This window comes from Choloepus didactylus, chromosome 2 (genome assembly GCF_015220235.1).
Source record: "Choloepus didactylus isolate mChoDid1 chromosome 2, mChoDid1.pri, whole genome shotgun sequence".
Classification (NCBI taxonomy): domain Eukaryota; kingdom Metazoa; phylum Chordata; class Mammalia; order Pilosa; family Megalonychidae; genus Choloepus; species Choloepus didactylus.
In genome coordinates, this window is record NC_051308.1 from 4,186,340 (window position 1) to 4,204,460 (window position 18,121).

General features: G+C 42.3%; 1 protein-coding gene across 4 annotated transcripts in view; it reads left to right on the top strand.

Moving 5' to 3' along the window:
* The window catches only part of ESR1 (estrogen receptor 1), a 388,242-nt gene that overhangs the window by 349,964 nt on the left and 20,157 nt on the right, over nt 1-18,121 (top strand). For 3 of the 4 annotated variants that reach the window (XM_037819617.1, XM_037819633.1, XM_037819625.1), the window contains exon 7: nt 1,135-1,268. The exons of the other annotated variant lie outside the window; for it this stretch is intronic. In XM_037819617.1, coding sequence (XP_037675545.1) covers nt 1,135-1,268 — 134 coding nt within the window. The remainder of the gene's footprint in view (nt 1-1,134; nt 1,269-18,121) is intronic. 4 annotated transcript variants of the gene reach the window in all.

The following is an 18,121-nucleotide window of genomic DNA, read 5'->3' on the forward strand; positions in this document are numbered from 1 at the left end:
AATAAAATATAGTATTTCATTAAATGAAAAACTTTGTAGCTTTTAAAAACAACAGCTGATTGAAGAGCTCTAAATATATTAGTAAAAAAAAATCAAGGTGGTAAATCATGTATAGTGTTCAGGCTTTAAATATTTATATATTTCATAATATATGTTTGCATAGGTATAGGATATTTTAACTCCTTCCTGATTCCCTTAAATGCTTCACACCCTAAATTCAACTTATGAACAAATACATGAATGAGTTCCTTTCAACCGTATGGAAACTATGGATACTAATGCCTTTTCATTTAAAAATACTAAGTGTCATGAATCTTTGGCTTTGCTTAGTTAATAATTTAAACTCCCAATGGTTAATCCTTGGTGTCAAGGCATTGTTATACAGGAAAAAGCCTACAATTCTAATGATGATGCAGGACATTCTTCCTTATCTACCATTTTCCTGCTTTCCTAGATTAATCTCCTGTCACCCGTTTGCCTCCATGCTCATTCATTACTTCTCCTGCCCTCATGTAGGACCCTCTTCCAATGACACATGCATGCCTCTGCTTGATGAAATTGTGCATCTCTTTAAAGTGTCAACTCATGTGCCACCTACTATCCATACTTATGATCCTCTGCAGCACTGATGGTTTTACCCAAGCCACAGTCCTTAATTAATTGTAGTTTCTCCTATACTTCTAAAGCACTTTATATATATCCATTAGAACTAGTTATAGTATTTTCTTTGGTCTCCTCCTAAAGACCATGAGCATCTTAACAATAGGTGCTAACTGCATCAGAATCTTGAATATAGTAGCAAATCGATAAACATTTATTAGAACACTCATTTATACAATCTTAATCATTTTTGATTACCCATAAGTCAAAGAACTCTATAGTTATCATGGCAGATTTTAGGATTGGACGATACATCTCTTCTAAGAATTCAAAATGAAAATATTTTAATATTTTATTGATGGAAAATCTTTCTTTTTTTTTTGTCTTGCATTCTAGAATTCAGATGAATATTCATGCCCCATTTACATTACAGATTTGGAGCCAGTAGATTTTTATGATTGTGAACCTTATCATGTCTTGTGGGAGCTTTTCTCTCCTTTAATACAATTTGCTGTTGTTATTGTGTTTTCATAGGAATCAGGGGAAGTGTGTAGAAGGGATGGTGGAGATCTTTGACATGTTGCTAGCTACGTCGTCTCGGTTACGTATGATGAATCTCCAGGGAGAGGAGTTTGTGTGCCTCAAATCCATCATCTTGCTTAATTCTGGTGAGTTGATAATATGGGTGAATTTAATGCCAGGTTGCTGGAAAAAAATGTTTGTTACTTGTTTTCCTCAACCAGATACAATCTACATGCTATGGAGGCAAAATGTCATAAATTGAAAGAAACAACTGATGCACATTTAAAACGACCTATTGTTATTTGTAAATGACTTATGGAGGTGGAACTGCACTGGTCAAATACGATGAATGAAAAATGAAAACTAGGCATTGAGTCAAGGGTCCTTCTTGCTGAAATATTTGCCTCCTTTCACACGTACTGGGGTTGTTTCTATTAAAGTAGTAAGTAGGTACACAGACCTGTGCCTGTTGATAGCTATAAATGTCAGAAAGTAAGTAGAAAAAGTGTCCCTGTTAAGAAATTGTGACCAATTCTAAGCACCAGATCGCAAGGAAAGAGGCATATTTGAGACAGATCATGTTTCTGGCCAAAACTGATTAGATTGAAAAAAAAAAATACACTTGGTTCAGAGATAGAAAATCCTGTTCCTAAAACTAGGGAAAAAGAATGCAGTAAATTGGTTCAGCTGAAAGAGCATTTTTCAGTTTGGTCTATGGAGTCTAATTCTACTGCTCCCTCCTATTTATTCATTTTAGAAAGCTTAACTAAGAGCCCCATCTGTTTTTTTGTAGTGAGGTTGGCTGTTGTATGAAGAGTCACTCCAGGTCACCCAGATGGAAACTGGCTCAGTCTGAATCAACACCCTGACTCCTCCCAGCGCCCTTTGTATTTGGGCAGCCTGTGGGACCCAAAACTCAAAGATCGATAGCAAACTGCACAGCAAATGCCCTTATCCTAGATCTTGCCCCCCAACCCCTGCGTCACACCCCACACTGCATATCACATTGAGATCATACTGATTCTGAAACCCTAGGCCTCATTTAGTTCCTTATACATTACACATAGTCTCAGTATTGACCACATACATAGATGTACAGCCCACCAGGACTCTTCCTCTTTTCAGATGCATTTGCCTCTTTCTGATGAAAGCTGATCCCTTCCCACCTCCCCTAAGCTTTTCCAGCATGGAGACGAACAATTTGCCACTTCTCCTCCCCAATGATGCTTGTAACCTATATCATGTAATGGTTATCACCGTAATCATTTTCACTTATCAACCGGTAAATGGAAATCTGTACTATGACACTAGGCAAGGACTGAATCACAGAATGAAGTTGCATGAAAAATAACCCCATCTACACTGAGGAGGTGATTACCACTCCATTCAACTTTCTGGTTCCACTCACATGCATTGTGCTCTTCATTTTAGCCTTTTGTCCTGTGCACTGAAGGGTCCAGGTCCCACAATGGCTCTTTATTGGAGGAGCATTCTGGGAGCAGTGCCACTCGGCTGCTTGGTGCCAGGTCCCGAGCCAGTTGTCCCTTGGTGGCAGGCTGGCACACGCTGGCGGGAGCATGTGGGTGACCTGTTAACTTCGGAGAATGCAGGGCCTATCAAGTGTTGGGACTTTGTTCCCACTATAACCAGGAAATGATACCTCCTCTGGGAATTGAAATCAGCCAGGAGTTGCATAACCAACACAAGTGGATGCTCTAAGCTTGGGGATCAAACCTATTTCCTTTAGATCCATATAGCATTTTCCTCTTCCTGTTCTATATATATTATGGGACTTTTTTTTTTTCCAATAGTATACAGAAAAAGGCAAGAGTTTTGCCATCAAAATATTGGATTCTTAAAACCAGGTTTTTTAAATCCAAGGAGGAAAAATACTTTTAGCCTTCACCAAAAAGAAAAAAATGTTTACTAAAAGTTGGTTTCATAACCTCAAAACTGCTTTTCCTCACTGCGGAACTTGGCTTTCCCAACTCCTTCTCACACCAGTTAAACTTTCCTGCCCTGCCCTTGCTTCTTCATCTCTTTCTTAGGATCTTCTGGAAGTTCCTTGCTCCTGATGGGTTGGAACACTATTTTGTAAATATATGCCCTGTATACTGACTTCAGTTATGGTGTTTTTTTTTTTTTTCTAATTAAGCAATACCAGGGCAACAGACAGCTTGCCTTTTCCAAGGACAGCAAGCCCAGCTGGTTCTTAAGATCAGTAACAAAACAGAAGCTGTCTCTCAACCCATAAAAAGATGAATTAGATCTTCTCACTACAAAAGTGAGCTATTTTGGAAAAGCAGTTTTGCTGCCGAACACAGCTCCTGGTGTCTCCTATTCTTCCAGAAAAATCAGAATCAAAAAAGATAAGATACCGAAGCACAAATATAGGATAGTGGGAACCTTTTTCTGAGAAAACCGGAGATCCAGTTCTATGAGAGTTACCATAATCAACATTTATCCCCCCACAACCAGAGATAAGAGCTTTTCTAAAAGCCCAACAAAGATCTGGGCCAAATTTTGCCTATCATGAGACAAATGACTAAGTGACTGTTACTCTAGGAATCTCTGACAGAAACCAAACTGGAAATGATTCAGGAAACCCGAGCTAGAGGATACTCTTCTGATCCCAGGGGAAACAGGACCTCAGTGTACGGAGGAGGCACCTTAGTTTCGTGTGGTGGGGGTGCTGTGTTGGTGCTGGCCCTGCCTGTCAGGGAGAGGCATGAGGGGAGCCGAAAGGTTGATGCTAGGCCCTGCTAGGAACGCCTTTCTGAAACTCTTGAGAGGGTCTCCCAGATGCCAAAATTTCCATGGGAAGCCCTGTTCCCAGCTGATTGAGAGTGGGAGGTATTCGCCATGATTTCTGCCTCATTTAGGAGACCTTATTACTTTACTTGCCTAGAATCAGCCACAGGGCAAACCCTGTTTGTTTTCCCATTCCACACCAAAGGACAGAGGCATTCCCGGGTGATCCAAAGATGTCTTAACAGAACAAAATGCCAGTTCCAGGCATTCTGAGAACTAGCTGGACAGAGTTCAAGAGTCGGACAAATAACAGAATAAATGAGCTCAGGGGAAAGACTTGTGAGGGAGCAGCCAAGGCCAAGAACAGGGAACTGGAGCTACAGAAGGGGGTCAGAGAGGAGGCTCTGGGCTTCTTCCTGGTTCCTTCTACCCAATGTGACTTCAACTCTTCTTTAGGACAATTTTCATATTTCTAATTCTTCCAAATCTCACCTAATTCAGGAAATCTCGCTATTACCCCAGTCCATAATGAATTTTCTTTCCCAAGACTGTTTTAGTTCATAGTGTCAGTATCACCCAATCTAGCATTTGCTTACTTGGTTGACCAACTTCATTCATTTATTCATTCAATAAATATTCACTGAGTTCCTACTATGAACCCTGTGCCGAACTTATGAAAATGCATGCTGCAATTTCTTACTTTAATTTGAGTTGTTCTTGGGTTGGCTAAATGTTTGTGGGTCCTAATGTCTCCATAAACTATTTGTACTTCTTTTTTGTTCCTCATGGTCTGCAATCAGACAACAGATATCATGCCACTCAGTCGCTTAATAGATGCTTATTTAGTTTTTCCATGCTGCTCCTACTTTTCTGAAACATGTCATCCTTTTGAGTGTACCAAAGACCTAGATAACATCAAATTATTAAATGGGAAAACAATGCCTATCTCCTCGGGTTATTGTGGGGTAAAGGAGGAAATGTGTGTAAAGCATCTAATACAGTTTATGGAATAAAGGACACCTCAATCAATCACAGCTATCATCAACACTGAGAATCTGTGGCTTAAACTGAGTCCTTCATTCCTTTCCGATATAATTGTTTACCCCAGCTAGGCTAAACAAAACAAAACAAAACAAACCAAGCAAAATGTGGGGACTCCAAAGTAATAAAAACAATATAGAGATTGAGTGTTCCTCTAAGACCTTGTTAATGGTGCCACTGATTAAATATATGCTAATTAATTATGTTTAGAGAAGTTTGAAGCAACAGTTCTTTGCTGGTTAGTAACTGATTAAACATGAGCCTTAATATTGGAAGACTTTGGTGAAAACTCTGTGGTGAATCTTTGTGGAATCACCACATCATCATTCTTCAGTTGGCTTATTTCTTCTCACCAACATCCCTGCAACATGTATCATCTTCATAACTCTTCACATTCCATCGCCAGTCAGAACCCTATCCTTTTTTTATTTTATCCATCCATATCTCACATTATCATCACTTATTTGTACAATCCTCATCACTATCCATTTTAAACAATTCTCATGACCTTACCCTTTTAATGACTGTTGCCCAAGGCTTAGAAAAATTCACCTGTCAAAGCTTAACATGTGTAAATCTACAGTCTCTAATAAATGTTTGGTTTGGCCTTCAGATTCAATTCAATGACTATTTCTATCCCAATGTTGAATTCCTCTCTGACCACAATTCTTTACATTCCCCAGTAATTTCAAAGAGCCTCACACTTCAATTCCTGGCAACTTTATCCAACTTGCCACCAGTAGACCCTGCCAGACCCCTAACTCAGCAACTTTGCCCTCTCTATCAGTTAACCTTCTCTCCTATCCTAACCTGCAGTCTGACTCCAGTTACCCAGAAGTCATCCCTGTGCCTGCTAGAGAGCTGGTCACCTCTAGCAGGTCGTCTTGTTGCACGTGAAATGTCTCCTGCTATTGAAGTGTGGTAGCCCTGATCACCTGGTCATCCAAAATTGATCTTCACACAACTTTTGCGTTTCATTTGATGAAAGTATTGATTGATGGAACAACAAAGAGGTGAAAAGAACCCTAAACCATTGTGACTTAAGGACCTGAGATGAAAAGGATATCAGAAAGAGGCATGCCAACCCTGGTGTTCATTTAGTGACAAAGGGGATATGGACTATCACCCAGAAACATACATGGTCATCATAAACAAAATGGCACCCACCATTATCTGTCATCTAGTTCTTCTTTGTTAACGTGGTCTGTCTTATCATCTCAGTGCCCTGATGAAACATATCTTGCTGAAGCCAATGAAATCCCATTGGCTTAATATGTATTCACTAGAGGTCACACTCTAGTCAGAAAAATATTTATTTAATGATTTATTTCAACAAGCTTTTGTCACAAAGAATATTTCCTCTCTCCAGGGCTGAATTCTTTGCACTTTCTCTGTATTATTAGATAATTACTTAGAGCATTTATATTTTTGAGTTTGGAAATAAGACAATGACTCAGAGAGGCCTTTTATTTAGATGAAAGAACACTGTAAAAACATTGGCTCTTCACACTGAGGAAAGTTAATTCTCTACAATTGAAGGATTCTGACAGGAACAGGCCTTGAAAACTGTGAATGGGCACATTGTCAGGTACGACCATTGTCACATTGGAGAAGAGCTGATTATATTGTGTCTGGAGTTCTTTGTAGCTGCCAAACCTCCTCTCCAGGGAGCCAGCTTACTGCCATTATTTTGAGATAAATGACACTTTGTAGTTATTAAGTGATTTAAGGCCATCTTCTCTCTGGCTGATTGGCTTCTGTAGGCAGCAGATGAAAAACTTGGGAGCTTTCCCTGCTACTGATTTATGGTGTGGCCTTAAACAAGCCTCAGGGCCCCAGTCAACTTCCTGAAAGCATGACACGGTACAGACTTTGTATTCAGGCAGGTCTATCATTTAAGAAAAGCAGCTCTGCCCCTTACTTGGGGGTGATGGACTGACTTGGAGAAGTCTCTTCCCCAAGCATCTTGTCTCAAAGAGAAGTCATGATACCCAGCTCATGGAATCATGACTGCTAAGAAAAAAATGCATATTTATTAAAGTATCTTGTACTGTGCCTGACTTATCACATAAACACACTCATGTTAATTTGCTTTGGCCACACACTCCAAATACAAACACCCTGGGTTTTGTCTCTAGGAAAAAAAAAAAAATATTACATTCTTCTTAGCAGATAGTAAATGCATTCCTGCCTGGAAATCCTAAGGCAGGATTTCACCCCTGCCATCTGGGATTAGAAAATTACATCCTGATGTCTAAAGTGTCCTCCTGGTGGGTAGAATAGTCTCTGGCCCCAGGGATGGTGGATTTGGTCTTGCATCTTGTTGCAAGATCTCTGGTTGCTCCTGGGAGACTGGGAAGCCAAGAAAGCACCTGTAGGTTGGGTAAGACATGGGGAGTCCTAAGGTGAATTCTTGGGAGGGGACAAAAAGGCAGCCAGCAATGTTCAGGATATTAGCAGCAGATTTCCATTTGTGGTCCAGACCTCAGAGGGAGGCATAACTGTTTATCATTTTGTGCTCTCAAGAGCATCAACAAAGAGAAAAGCCATGTCCTCTCTCCTAAGGCCTCAGTCCAAAGATTATGCGTCCTAACTTTTCCAGGGTCTGGAAATCATGCAAGTCAGTATTTTTAAAAGTTGAATAATGTATGGACCCATTTAAGAAGGAAAACGTGCCCACAGACTCCCCTGGTGCTGATGTTAAAAATATTCTCATTATTGCAATGTTGCTTAAATATGAATAACCATTATTTATTACCTAAAGGCACCACCAAGCATAAGCTCCATATGCTCATAGCTCTTACAGAAGCTTAAAACCAAAACAAATTCACAAATTAAATGCAAACTAAGAGGCAAAGTGATACTGAGAATGTTTAGCCAACATCACATTGCTGCTTGCGACACAGCTATAGCATGGACCTCCGGTTCTTTTTGGTCTGACATGCATATTTTGCCGTCTTCATGAAATGACTGAGTTCTCCCACTACCTGCCTTTGTGCAGGACTAACACAAAACCTTTGCTTGTGCTGTACGCCGTGATATCAATGAGCTTTGGCAAGAATACATCATTTATGTATTTAGTTTGCTCCTGTTCTTGATTTATTTTTCCAAGACACCTAAAATATAGCCACTAGATTCAAAGGCAATCGAGAGTACCATGAAAGATGTGTTACTTAGAAAACAGTTCAGGGTTGTATGGATTATCTAGGTCAGTGAGCCTCAAAGTTGACCATGCATTTAAATCATCTGGCAGTCCTTGAAAAAAATACCCATGTGGGAAACCTCCCCAGCTCCCCAAGAGGTCCCAATTTAAGTATTCCAGGGTGGGGCCTGAATATCTGTGTTTGTTTATGGTTCCCCACCAAGACTCGAATCCATGACAAAGATTGAGAACCATAGATTGAACTGCTGCAGAACATTCTGATATTGATATCTTAGGTATCCCTTTGATGCCTTTGTATCAAAGGTACAAAATTTTAAATTTCTAAAAGGCAATTTAAGGACCTGTGAGAATCCATCTACAGTTCCCAGTATGTGGAACCCAGTTTGAAAACCCTTGATAAAGATTGCAGAATTTCTACTAAGTTAAAATACCTCCCTGCTGCAGTAGAAAATCAACCATTCTGCACAATTTTAGGGTGAATTGGCTTATGCTTAAACTATGCCTGGCACTGGGGGCATGAAAACAGATCAGATCTGCTTCCTTCACAGACTGGGGTCGGTGGGGTGGGCACAGGCAATTAACTCTTTATCTCAATCTATAGAGACAAGAGGCTGTGATGGCAGTGAGCCCTGAGTTCTGCAGAGACAGCGATGGGGTTCTTGGTCCAGACCGAGGATTGATATGCTAGCTCAGTCTTGAGGAAGCTGCATGTCTTAGTCTCCTAGGGCTGCTGTAACAAAGTGGGTGGCTTACAAAACAGTTGTGGAGGCTGGAGGTCTGAAGTCAAGGTTGTCAGCAGTGCCATGTTCCTTCTGAAGTCTGTAGGGAAACATGTGTTCTATTCCTCTCTCCTGGTTTCTGGTGGTAGCTTGCTGAAAATCCACGGTGTTCTCTGCCTCAGTTGTCACGTGGCCTTCTCCCCTATGTCTGTCTGTGCCTCCTCTTCCCTTCCATACAGACACCAGTTGTGTAGGTAACAAAACTTCAATCAGTTACTACAAAGACTGCCAGGTCACTCAGTGGATTCAACTCTGGCCAGAGTTTGGCCAGACCCCACAGAATTCAGGTCCATCCTCTACAAGACTGCCCTTCAGGCACCAGGTGCAAAATTTGGGGGCCCGGATCATGGCACTTCTGACCAACTGGCTACAAATTTGTAGATTTCCACTTCCCCCTTGAGTTCAATAATTCCCAAGAAGGACTCATAGAACTCAATGTTAACGCTATGCTTATGATTATTGTTTTATTTTAGTAAATGGATTCAAACAAGAATCCAAAAGAAAAGACGCATAGGGCAAGGTCTGGAAGGATCTCAAATGCAAGCTCCTGTGTCCTCTCCATGTGGAGTCAGAACTCGTCACCCTTCCAGCACAGCAATGTTTCTTCTCAGTCATGGAAGCTCATCAGAGCCTCAAGTGTCCCAAGTCTCGTTACATAGGCATGATTGTTGGAATCAGTGCCCACGTACTTGAACTCAATCTCCTTCTCCCTACCTTCCCAGAGGTAGGGGAGGTGGACAGACCTGACTTGGCTCAAAGCCCCCATCCACTAATGGCACGATTGCCTTTTCTGGTCAGCCCAGCCTCCTGGACCCCCAAGACTGCAGGTGTTGTGGCCCCTCCCTGCCATCTCATTAGCATATAAGCTATCAGGTATGGTCCTGGGACTACCATGAAAAACAAACGACACTTACACAGGAAATTCCAAAGATTCAGAGATTGCTTCTCCATGAACTGAGGACAAAGATAAGTTTTTCATTGCACTGCACCAGTCATATTGGAGTAGAACCCACCTTACTCCAGTATGATCCCATCTTAACTAATAACATCTTCAAAGACCTTATTTCCAAATAAGGTCATATTCACGGGACTGGGGTTAGGACTTTTGAACTTGTCTTTTGGGGGAACAAAATTCATTATATACAATGCATAGGACTGAGCTGGAGTCAGAGAAGAGAATGACACCACTGTTAAACCAACAGAGGCTCTCAGCAATCACTGGACTTGTCTTCATTGGTTTTCTCACTATTCATTAGAAATAATAATTCCAACCAGTCTTGCTAGCTCCATAGATTTATTATATTACAATAAGATAGTTTATAAACATAAGCTTGTATCATCAGACTTATTATCAACCATTTTTCAAAAGGGAAATATGAAGCAATCTAATATCCAACAAAGATTTTGGAGTCAACATCTCTCTGCTCTAATCAAAGGTCTGAAACTATAATAAATCAGGCCCTGTATTTGGAAGGCCCATAAGTGTCCTCCCTCTGCCCTCATGCCCACCACCCCTAAGTATAGTCTAAAACCATCTTGGCAATTGAACTGTTGAAAACCATGAGAAAAATTACAATAAATTAAACCTCACTAATTTTCTGAAAACAGAAGTAAAATAAAATATTATTTTTAATGTTGTTTTTCCCTTACAAGTTAGTTGTTGAACAAGGAAATGCCATAATCAAATACGTATGTTTTCTTGATAAATTTAAATTCAATATCAATGTGTTCTGTGTCTAAACCAAATATCAAGACACTTACTTGACACACCTACTTCTGGGCTCCAGCACCTGTCCACTCTTGGCTGCCTCCTTCCACTTCTCTTGGGTTGAAAGGAGGAAGGAAAAGCAAAATCTCCTCTCTGAGGCTCCCTGCCCCACCCATAGTGTCACTGAGCCCTGCATCAGATCCGGCTCCCTTCAGCATGTCTCCCTCAGAGGACATGGGTGACTTTGAAGTTGTCTCTGATCTAGTTTATCTGAGTTGTCACTTTATGCCTTCTTTTGAGGCTTTACTTTTCTACTGGCATATAAGAAAGAAAGTTAAATGCCATTTATCTGAGTAATAGCTATGGCTTTGTGGTCTAGTTTGCTAATGCTGCCAGAATGCAAAACACCAGAAATGGATTGGCTTTTATAAAAGGGGGTTTATTTGGTTACACAGTTACAGTCTTAAGGCCATAAGGTGTCCATCAACAAAAGGTACCTTCACTGGAGGATGGCCAATGGCATCTGGAAAAACCTCTGTTAGCTGAGAAGGCACATGGCTGACATCTTCTCCAAGTTCTGGTTTCAAAATGGCTTTCTCCCAGGATGTTCCTCTCTAGGCTGCAGCTCCTCTTCAAAATGTCACTCTCAGTTGCTCTTGGGGTGTTTGTCCTCTCTTAGCTTCTCTGGAGCAAGAGTCTGCTTTCAATGGCCATCTTCAACTGTCTCTCATCTGCAGCTACTCTCTCAGCTTCTGTGCATTCTTCAAAGTGTCCCTCTCAGCTGTAGCAAGCTCGCTCCTTCTGTCTGAGTTTATATAGTGCTCCCGTAAACTAATCAAGGCCCATGCTGAATGGGTGGGGCCACACCTCCATGGAAATTATCCAATGAAAGATCTCGCCCACAGTTGAGTGATCACATCTCCACAGAAACATCCAATCAAAAGTCTCCAACCCAATCAACACCAATATGTTTCCTGCCCACACAAGACTGCATCAAAGATAATGGCATTTTGGGGGACATAATACATCCAAACTGGCACACTTTGTAAACCATTATTTATTAAAGATCCATTTATCAAGGAGTTATTCCTTCCTGGGTCTTGTGCTAAGGACTGGGGAGACAAAGAATGATATGCCTTAGGTCACTGTGAGATGGTGGATAATAGCGGTACCTACATTATAGTTTACTTGTATCAAGGCATGTGGACAATTCCCTGGCACCTAGGGATGGCTCTGTCAAGATGACCACTGTCCTGGCAACTGTGGTCAGAGCAGTCCTAGTCATAGTATCAGTGTATATAGCAACAGTGGTCATAGTGGTCATCATAATGGTGATGGTGGCCATCTTGATAGTTGTCATTGTGATCATGGCAATAGCAACAGTGGTCATAGTGGTAGTGGTCATGGCAGTAGTGGCCATTATAGTCATGGCCATAGCAATGGGGGTCATAGTGGTCCTGGTCATAGGGTCAGTGGTCATTGAAGTTATGGTTACAGTAATAGTAGTCACAGCAGTTGTGGCCATAGCGATGGAGGTCATAGCTGGAGCTCTCATTGCAGCCATGTTCATATCACTAGTGGCCCTGGCAGTCATGGTGGCACGGGTCATAGTGTCAGTGGTCACAGCAGTCATGGGCATAGCGGTGGTGGTCATAGCAAGAGTTGTCCTTGCTAGTTATAGCACTAGCAGTCATAGCAGTGGTGATTGTAAGGTAGTCCTACCTCAAGACCTATGACAAAGACAGATGCAAAATGATATTTATGTTTTTCAAATTAAAGTTGGGATTACAAAAGTCATATATTCAACTTAGAAAATTTTAAAACACAAAATATAGAATTAAGGAAGTAAAAGCTACCCCACCCGAAGTTAACCGTGGTTTGTGTTTGGATGAATCTCACTGCATTATAGTGTAGGGTTGACAGCAGGGACTCTGGGGTCAAGTTCAAGTCCTCTTTCTGCTGCTTATTTGTCTGACTTTGGACAAGTTGCTCAGAACCTCTGTGTTTCGGGTTCCTTGTTCATCAGACGGAGATGACAACAACGCTGACCTCACGGGGCTATTGCTTATCAAGGTCAACTCTAAGAACAATGCCCACTTAGACAAAATTCTCAATTTGGGTTAGGTGTTACTTTCTTTTCTACGCATACTGTGTTTGTGTGTATTTACATTTACTTATTTTCATTAGGATTTTACAGGTATATACTTTCTTTAAAAATAAGATTTCAAATGACTGTATAATCATTTCTGAGGACAGAATTATTCTCTTTTTTATGGTATTATAAAAAATGTGGCAGCTTGTATTCTTGTAAAACATCTCTTGCCCAATTTTGTTTATTACTTTGGATCTCTTTCTAGAAGTGGAGTTGCTGGTTGAAAGGAAATAAACATTTTTAAGGCTCTTGATACATCTTACGTACCACTCCAAAAAGCTTTATCAACGTACACTTTTCCAACAGTGTCTTTGAGGACTCACGTGAACCTTCTCGTGCAGTGTGGGAAACAGCTGCATGAAAACTGCTTGAGAGCCATGGAGCAAGCATGCTCCTCCTGCCCAGCCCCTGCCCTAGTTGGAGAATGTCTACACGGGTCAGAGTTTGAACATCACATTAGTAGCATCCCTTGTGCATTCCATTTAAAGCAAATTATCTCCTACTAGGGAACTTTGGGTTATTTTGTTATACATCTGGGCAGTTGCTATGTTAAGTTTTGTGACTTGCAGTAATGCACAAAAGGTTAATATGCTGTCTTATTTTCTGCTTTTGTCATTGGTATTTTAAAGCAATATTTGCCAATGGAAAGCCAAGAGGTTGACTAGCTGTGAACACATCTCCCTTTAAAAACTCACATAAGGAGGGACAACCCTGCTTCTCCAGGGAATTCATTTACAATGGCCTTTCTTTGTCAGTAATAAGCTTGGAAGAAGTGTCTTAGCAGGTGACCCCAAGATAGCTCCAGCGTGCCCTTCTCTGGAGATGATATTGCTGCTGGTTCAAAGAACACACTGTCTGGTCCCATGGAGCCCAAGGATGAAGTGCAATCTTGGGTCCGGATCCTCCACGGCAAAAGTCCAGGCCGTGGTGGGGCAGAGGCCTTCGGGGCTCTGAGGTCCACCAGGGAGAAGGCAGTCAGCTCCCAGGATAGCTAAACGTGACTGTCAGGAGGAGACGGGTAGGGGACCAGCAGAAACAGCTGGTTTGTTCTTTGAAACTGGCACCAACAACAGTGGTGATCAACAACCCAGAAGGTAAACTCCATTTCCATCTTGACAGGTGAAGCATCTGCCATTTCTTTTGGTGTACCAGTTTGGAAATATTATGTCCCCCAGAAAAAGCCATGCTCTTTAATGCAATCTTGTGGAGCCCACATATGAGTGTTGATTAGGTTGGAACCTGTTGATTGAGTGTTTCCATGGAGATGTGACTCCATCAACTGTGGGCAAGACCTTTGATTGGATAATTTCCATGGAGGTGTTACCCCACACATTCAGGGTGGGTCTTAATTAAATCACTGGAGCCATATAAAAGAGCTGACAAACAGAAGGAACTCAGAGCAGCTATGAGTGACATTTTGGAGAGCAGCTGCAGCCTACAGAGACATTCTGAAGACGGCCGATGAAAGCTGATGCTGACATTTTGGAGAGCGCCATTTTGAAGCACAACCCGGGAGCAAGCAGACGCCAGTCATATGCCTTTCCAGCTAACAGAAGTTTTCCAGATGCCAATGGCCTTTCTCCAGTGAAGGTACCCTATTGTTGATGCCTTGCCTTGGACACTTATGGCCTTAAGACTGTAGCTTTGTAACCAAATAAACCCCCTTTATGAAAGCCAATCCATTTCTGGTGTTTTGCAAAACAACAGCATAGCAAACTGGAATACTCGGTGCAGCAAATATTAATCTTTGGGTGAGATAAAGTAATCTTTGCATTCAGTGGCAGCCAAATACTCAGCACCCTCCAGAAAAGCCTCCATGCTGGGCCTTCTTAGTATCTGATTGGCAAGTCTTCTGAGGATGATATATTGTCAGTCTTCAAATTTGATCTTTTGTACTTAGATATGTAGCTTAGGTTATTGATCAGAGGTCTTTCCGGCTAAGCAGTTCATGCTCAGAAGCTTTAGTAACAAATTAGTCACCCCCATTTTCTGCCGAAATGACAAGTCGTGCAGTATTTCAGAAATGGGACTAGTCTTAGGGGTGATGGAAATATGCAAAAAGCCTTAAATTTTACTACTCCAGCAAGCTCCCTGTTCTTTGGGATATTCATTCACCACCTGCATTTCTCCTCTCATCAGCCCAAGCATTGACAAAGCTTGTGAAATGATAAGAAAGAAAGGGACTTTGATTTTGCATTTTTAATAGCATTTCCTCCCCCAGATTATGAAAGTAATGCATGCCCAAGAAAATACAGAAAAGCTACCATGACAGATAATCTCCTTAGTAATCATAATTTCACTGTCTGTGCCGGTTTGAGTGTATTGTGTCCCCCAAATGCCATTATCTTTGTGGTCTTGTGTGGGGCAGAAGTTTTGGTGCTGGTTGGATTTGCTTGGAGTGTGCCCCACCCAGCTGTCGGTGATAATTTTGATGAGATGTTCCCATGGAGGCGTGGCCCCACCCATTCGGGGTGGGCCTTGATTGGTGGAGCTATATAAATGAGCTGACTCAAAGAGAGGAAAGAGAGTGCAGCTGGGAGTGATGTTTTGAAGAGAAGCAAGCTTGCTGGAGAGGAACGTCCTGGGAGAAAGCCATTTTGAGGCCGGAGCTTTGGAGCAGATGCCAGCTGCCTTCCTAGCTAACAGAGGTTTTCCGGAGGCCATTGGCCATCCTCCGGTGAGGGTACCCGATTGCTGAGGTGTTACCTTGGACATTTTGTGGCCTTAAGACTGTAATTGTGTAGTGAAATAAATCCCCGTTTTATAAAAGCCTATCCATCTCTGGTGTTTTGCATTCTGCAGCATTAGCAAACTAAGACAGATTTTGGTACCGAGAGTGGGGTGCTTTGCTGCTGAGTTTGCGAATACCGAACATGTTGGAACGGCTTTTTAAATGGATAATGGGGAGTTTCTGGAAGAGTTGTGAGGAGCTTGATAGAAAAGGCCAAAACTGCTTTAAAGAGACTGTTTGTGGAAATATGGACTCTAAAGATACTTCTGACGAGGCCTTGAACAGAGATGATCAATGTGTTGTTGTGAACTGGAAGAAAGGCGAACCTTGTTTTAAAGTGGCACAAAATTTGGCAAAATTGAGTCCTGGTGTCATATGGAAGGAAGAATCTGGAAGCAACAACCTGGAATACTTAGCTGAGGAGATCTCCAGACTACGTGTGGAGGACATATCCTGGCTTCTCTTTGCAGCTTATAGTAAAATGCGAGCAGAGAGAGATAAACTTAGAACTGAACTCTTGGGTTCAAAGAAACCAGAAGTTGATGGCTTGGAAAATTACAGGCTTCCAGGGGGTGGAATCCCAGAAGCTACAGCCCAACGTGAGGATGTAACCAAACATGGAACCCAGCTGCCATTTCAATACAAGCCAAGATTGGAGATGGAATTATCCAGAAGGGATTTGTGGAAACTTCTGTTGTCTGATGGCTTTGACCCCTGCATGCTTCATGCAAAGCCAACAGAATTTTTGCGAGATCTTTATAGAGCCATTGCCGGTCTGGACTGGAGGAGACAGACAAGGAAAAAATTAAAGGAAAAATCTCTTCAAAGACAGAGCCATGGAGGTTGAGGTCTGGAGTCGGGAGGTCTAGGGCTGAGAGAGCGGAGCAGCCCACACGCAGGGAAAGGGTGAGTTTGCCCTGGAGGTTGAGGGTGGACCTTCCACCTCGTTGCTCAGGAAATGTCCTGCCACCCCAAGCCCCAAAGAGGGTGGAGCACATTCCCAGGGAATTGGGGAGAGCCTGGCTGCCACCACGCTGTTCTGAAGGGGTTGAGCGTGTGCCCCAGAGATGGAAGGGAATCCGGGAGCTGCCCCGAGGTTTGAGGAGGGTGGAGCCGAGAAGGTGGTCTCCCCAATGTGTGGAAATGTTGGAGCACTCACCCAAGCATTTGGAGAGGAAACAGCTGCCAAAAAGGCCCTTGGGAAGGGTTAGGCTCCCGCTCTCTCAAGCCCCAAGGATGCAACATTGTTCTGTAAATGACTCTCGGACTTTGAAATCTAATGGACTTTGTCCTGTGGGTTTTAGGAACTGTTTTGCTCCTGTTAACCCTGTTTTCCTTACTGTTTCTCCTTATGGCAATGGAAATGTTTATCCTATGAATGTCCCTCCTTTGTATATTGGAAGCATATAACTTGTTCTAAGTTCACAGATCCACAGCTAAAGAAAAATTATGCCTTAGGACTGGCCATGCCTATAATTGATTTTGATGGGATCTTGTACTTAATTATTGTTACTGAAATGGATTTAAGTTTTTGTGATATTGTGATGAAATGAATGTGTTTTGTATTTGGAAAGATAATGTCATTTTGGGTTCCAGGGGGTGGAATGTGCCGGTTTGAGTGTATTGTGTTCCCCAAATGCCATTATCTTTGTGGTCTTGTGTGGGGCAGAAGTTTTGGTGCTGGTTGGATTTGCTTGGAGTGTGCCCCACCCAGCTGTCGGTGATAATTTTGATGAGATGTTCCCATGGAGGCGTGGCCCCACCCATTCGGGGTGGGCCTTGATTGGTGGAGCTATATAAATGAGCTGACTCAAAGAGAGGAAAGAGAGTGCAGCTGGGAGTGATGTTTTGAAGAGAAGCAAGCTTGCTGGAGAGGAACGTCCTGGGAGAAAGCCGTTTTGAGGCCGGAGCTTTGGAGCAGATGCCAGCTGCCTTCCTAGCTAACAGAGGTTTTCCGGAGGCCATTGGCCATCCTCCAGTGAGGGTACCCGATTGCTGAGGTGTTACCTTGGATGTTTTGTGGCCTTAAGACTGTAATTGTGTAGTGAAATAAATCCCCGTTTTATAAAAGCCTATCCATCTCTGGTGTTTTGCATTCTGCAGCATTAGCAAACTAAGACACTGTCCAAAATTGGTAACATTTTGGTGAAAGTCCCTAATTAAAGAGACTTTTGGGAGATGTTAATTCCCTCCACTCTTTTCTCTCCCCACACCATCCTGCACCCTGTTTTGAAAAACTGTCTCTCCTAAATCATTCCAGAAAAATTATTTCTTTTCTCAAATATGTCTGGAGAAGAGTCCATTGACTGTCGTTTCTAGTTTTCTTGCAAATCTTGATGTCAGGAAATTCTGTGGGAAGGTAACTTTTGAGCCCTGGGCCCGGAGTGAGTGCTATCTGGGTTCTCTTCCAGCTCTGTGAGTTCTGTGTGACTTCAGTCCAGCCCAGCTCAGCTGCCCCTCTTAAGTTCCTGCCAGCTATAGCACCCCATGGCCCCATTACCTTAACCTCTGTGAGCCTCTGTGTCCCAGCCGTTACAGTAATCTGATTGGGTTGCGGGTTTTAAAACCACCTTCTGCTGAGGCCCAGTTTTCTAGAGTAAGCCTCGGGAGGATTGGGGCAGTGAGGGAGAGGCCAAGAGAATATTCTCTAGGCCTCTGTTTCTTCTGCTTTAAT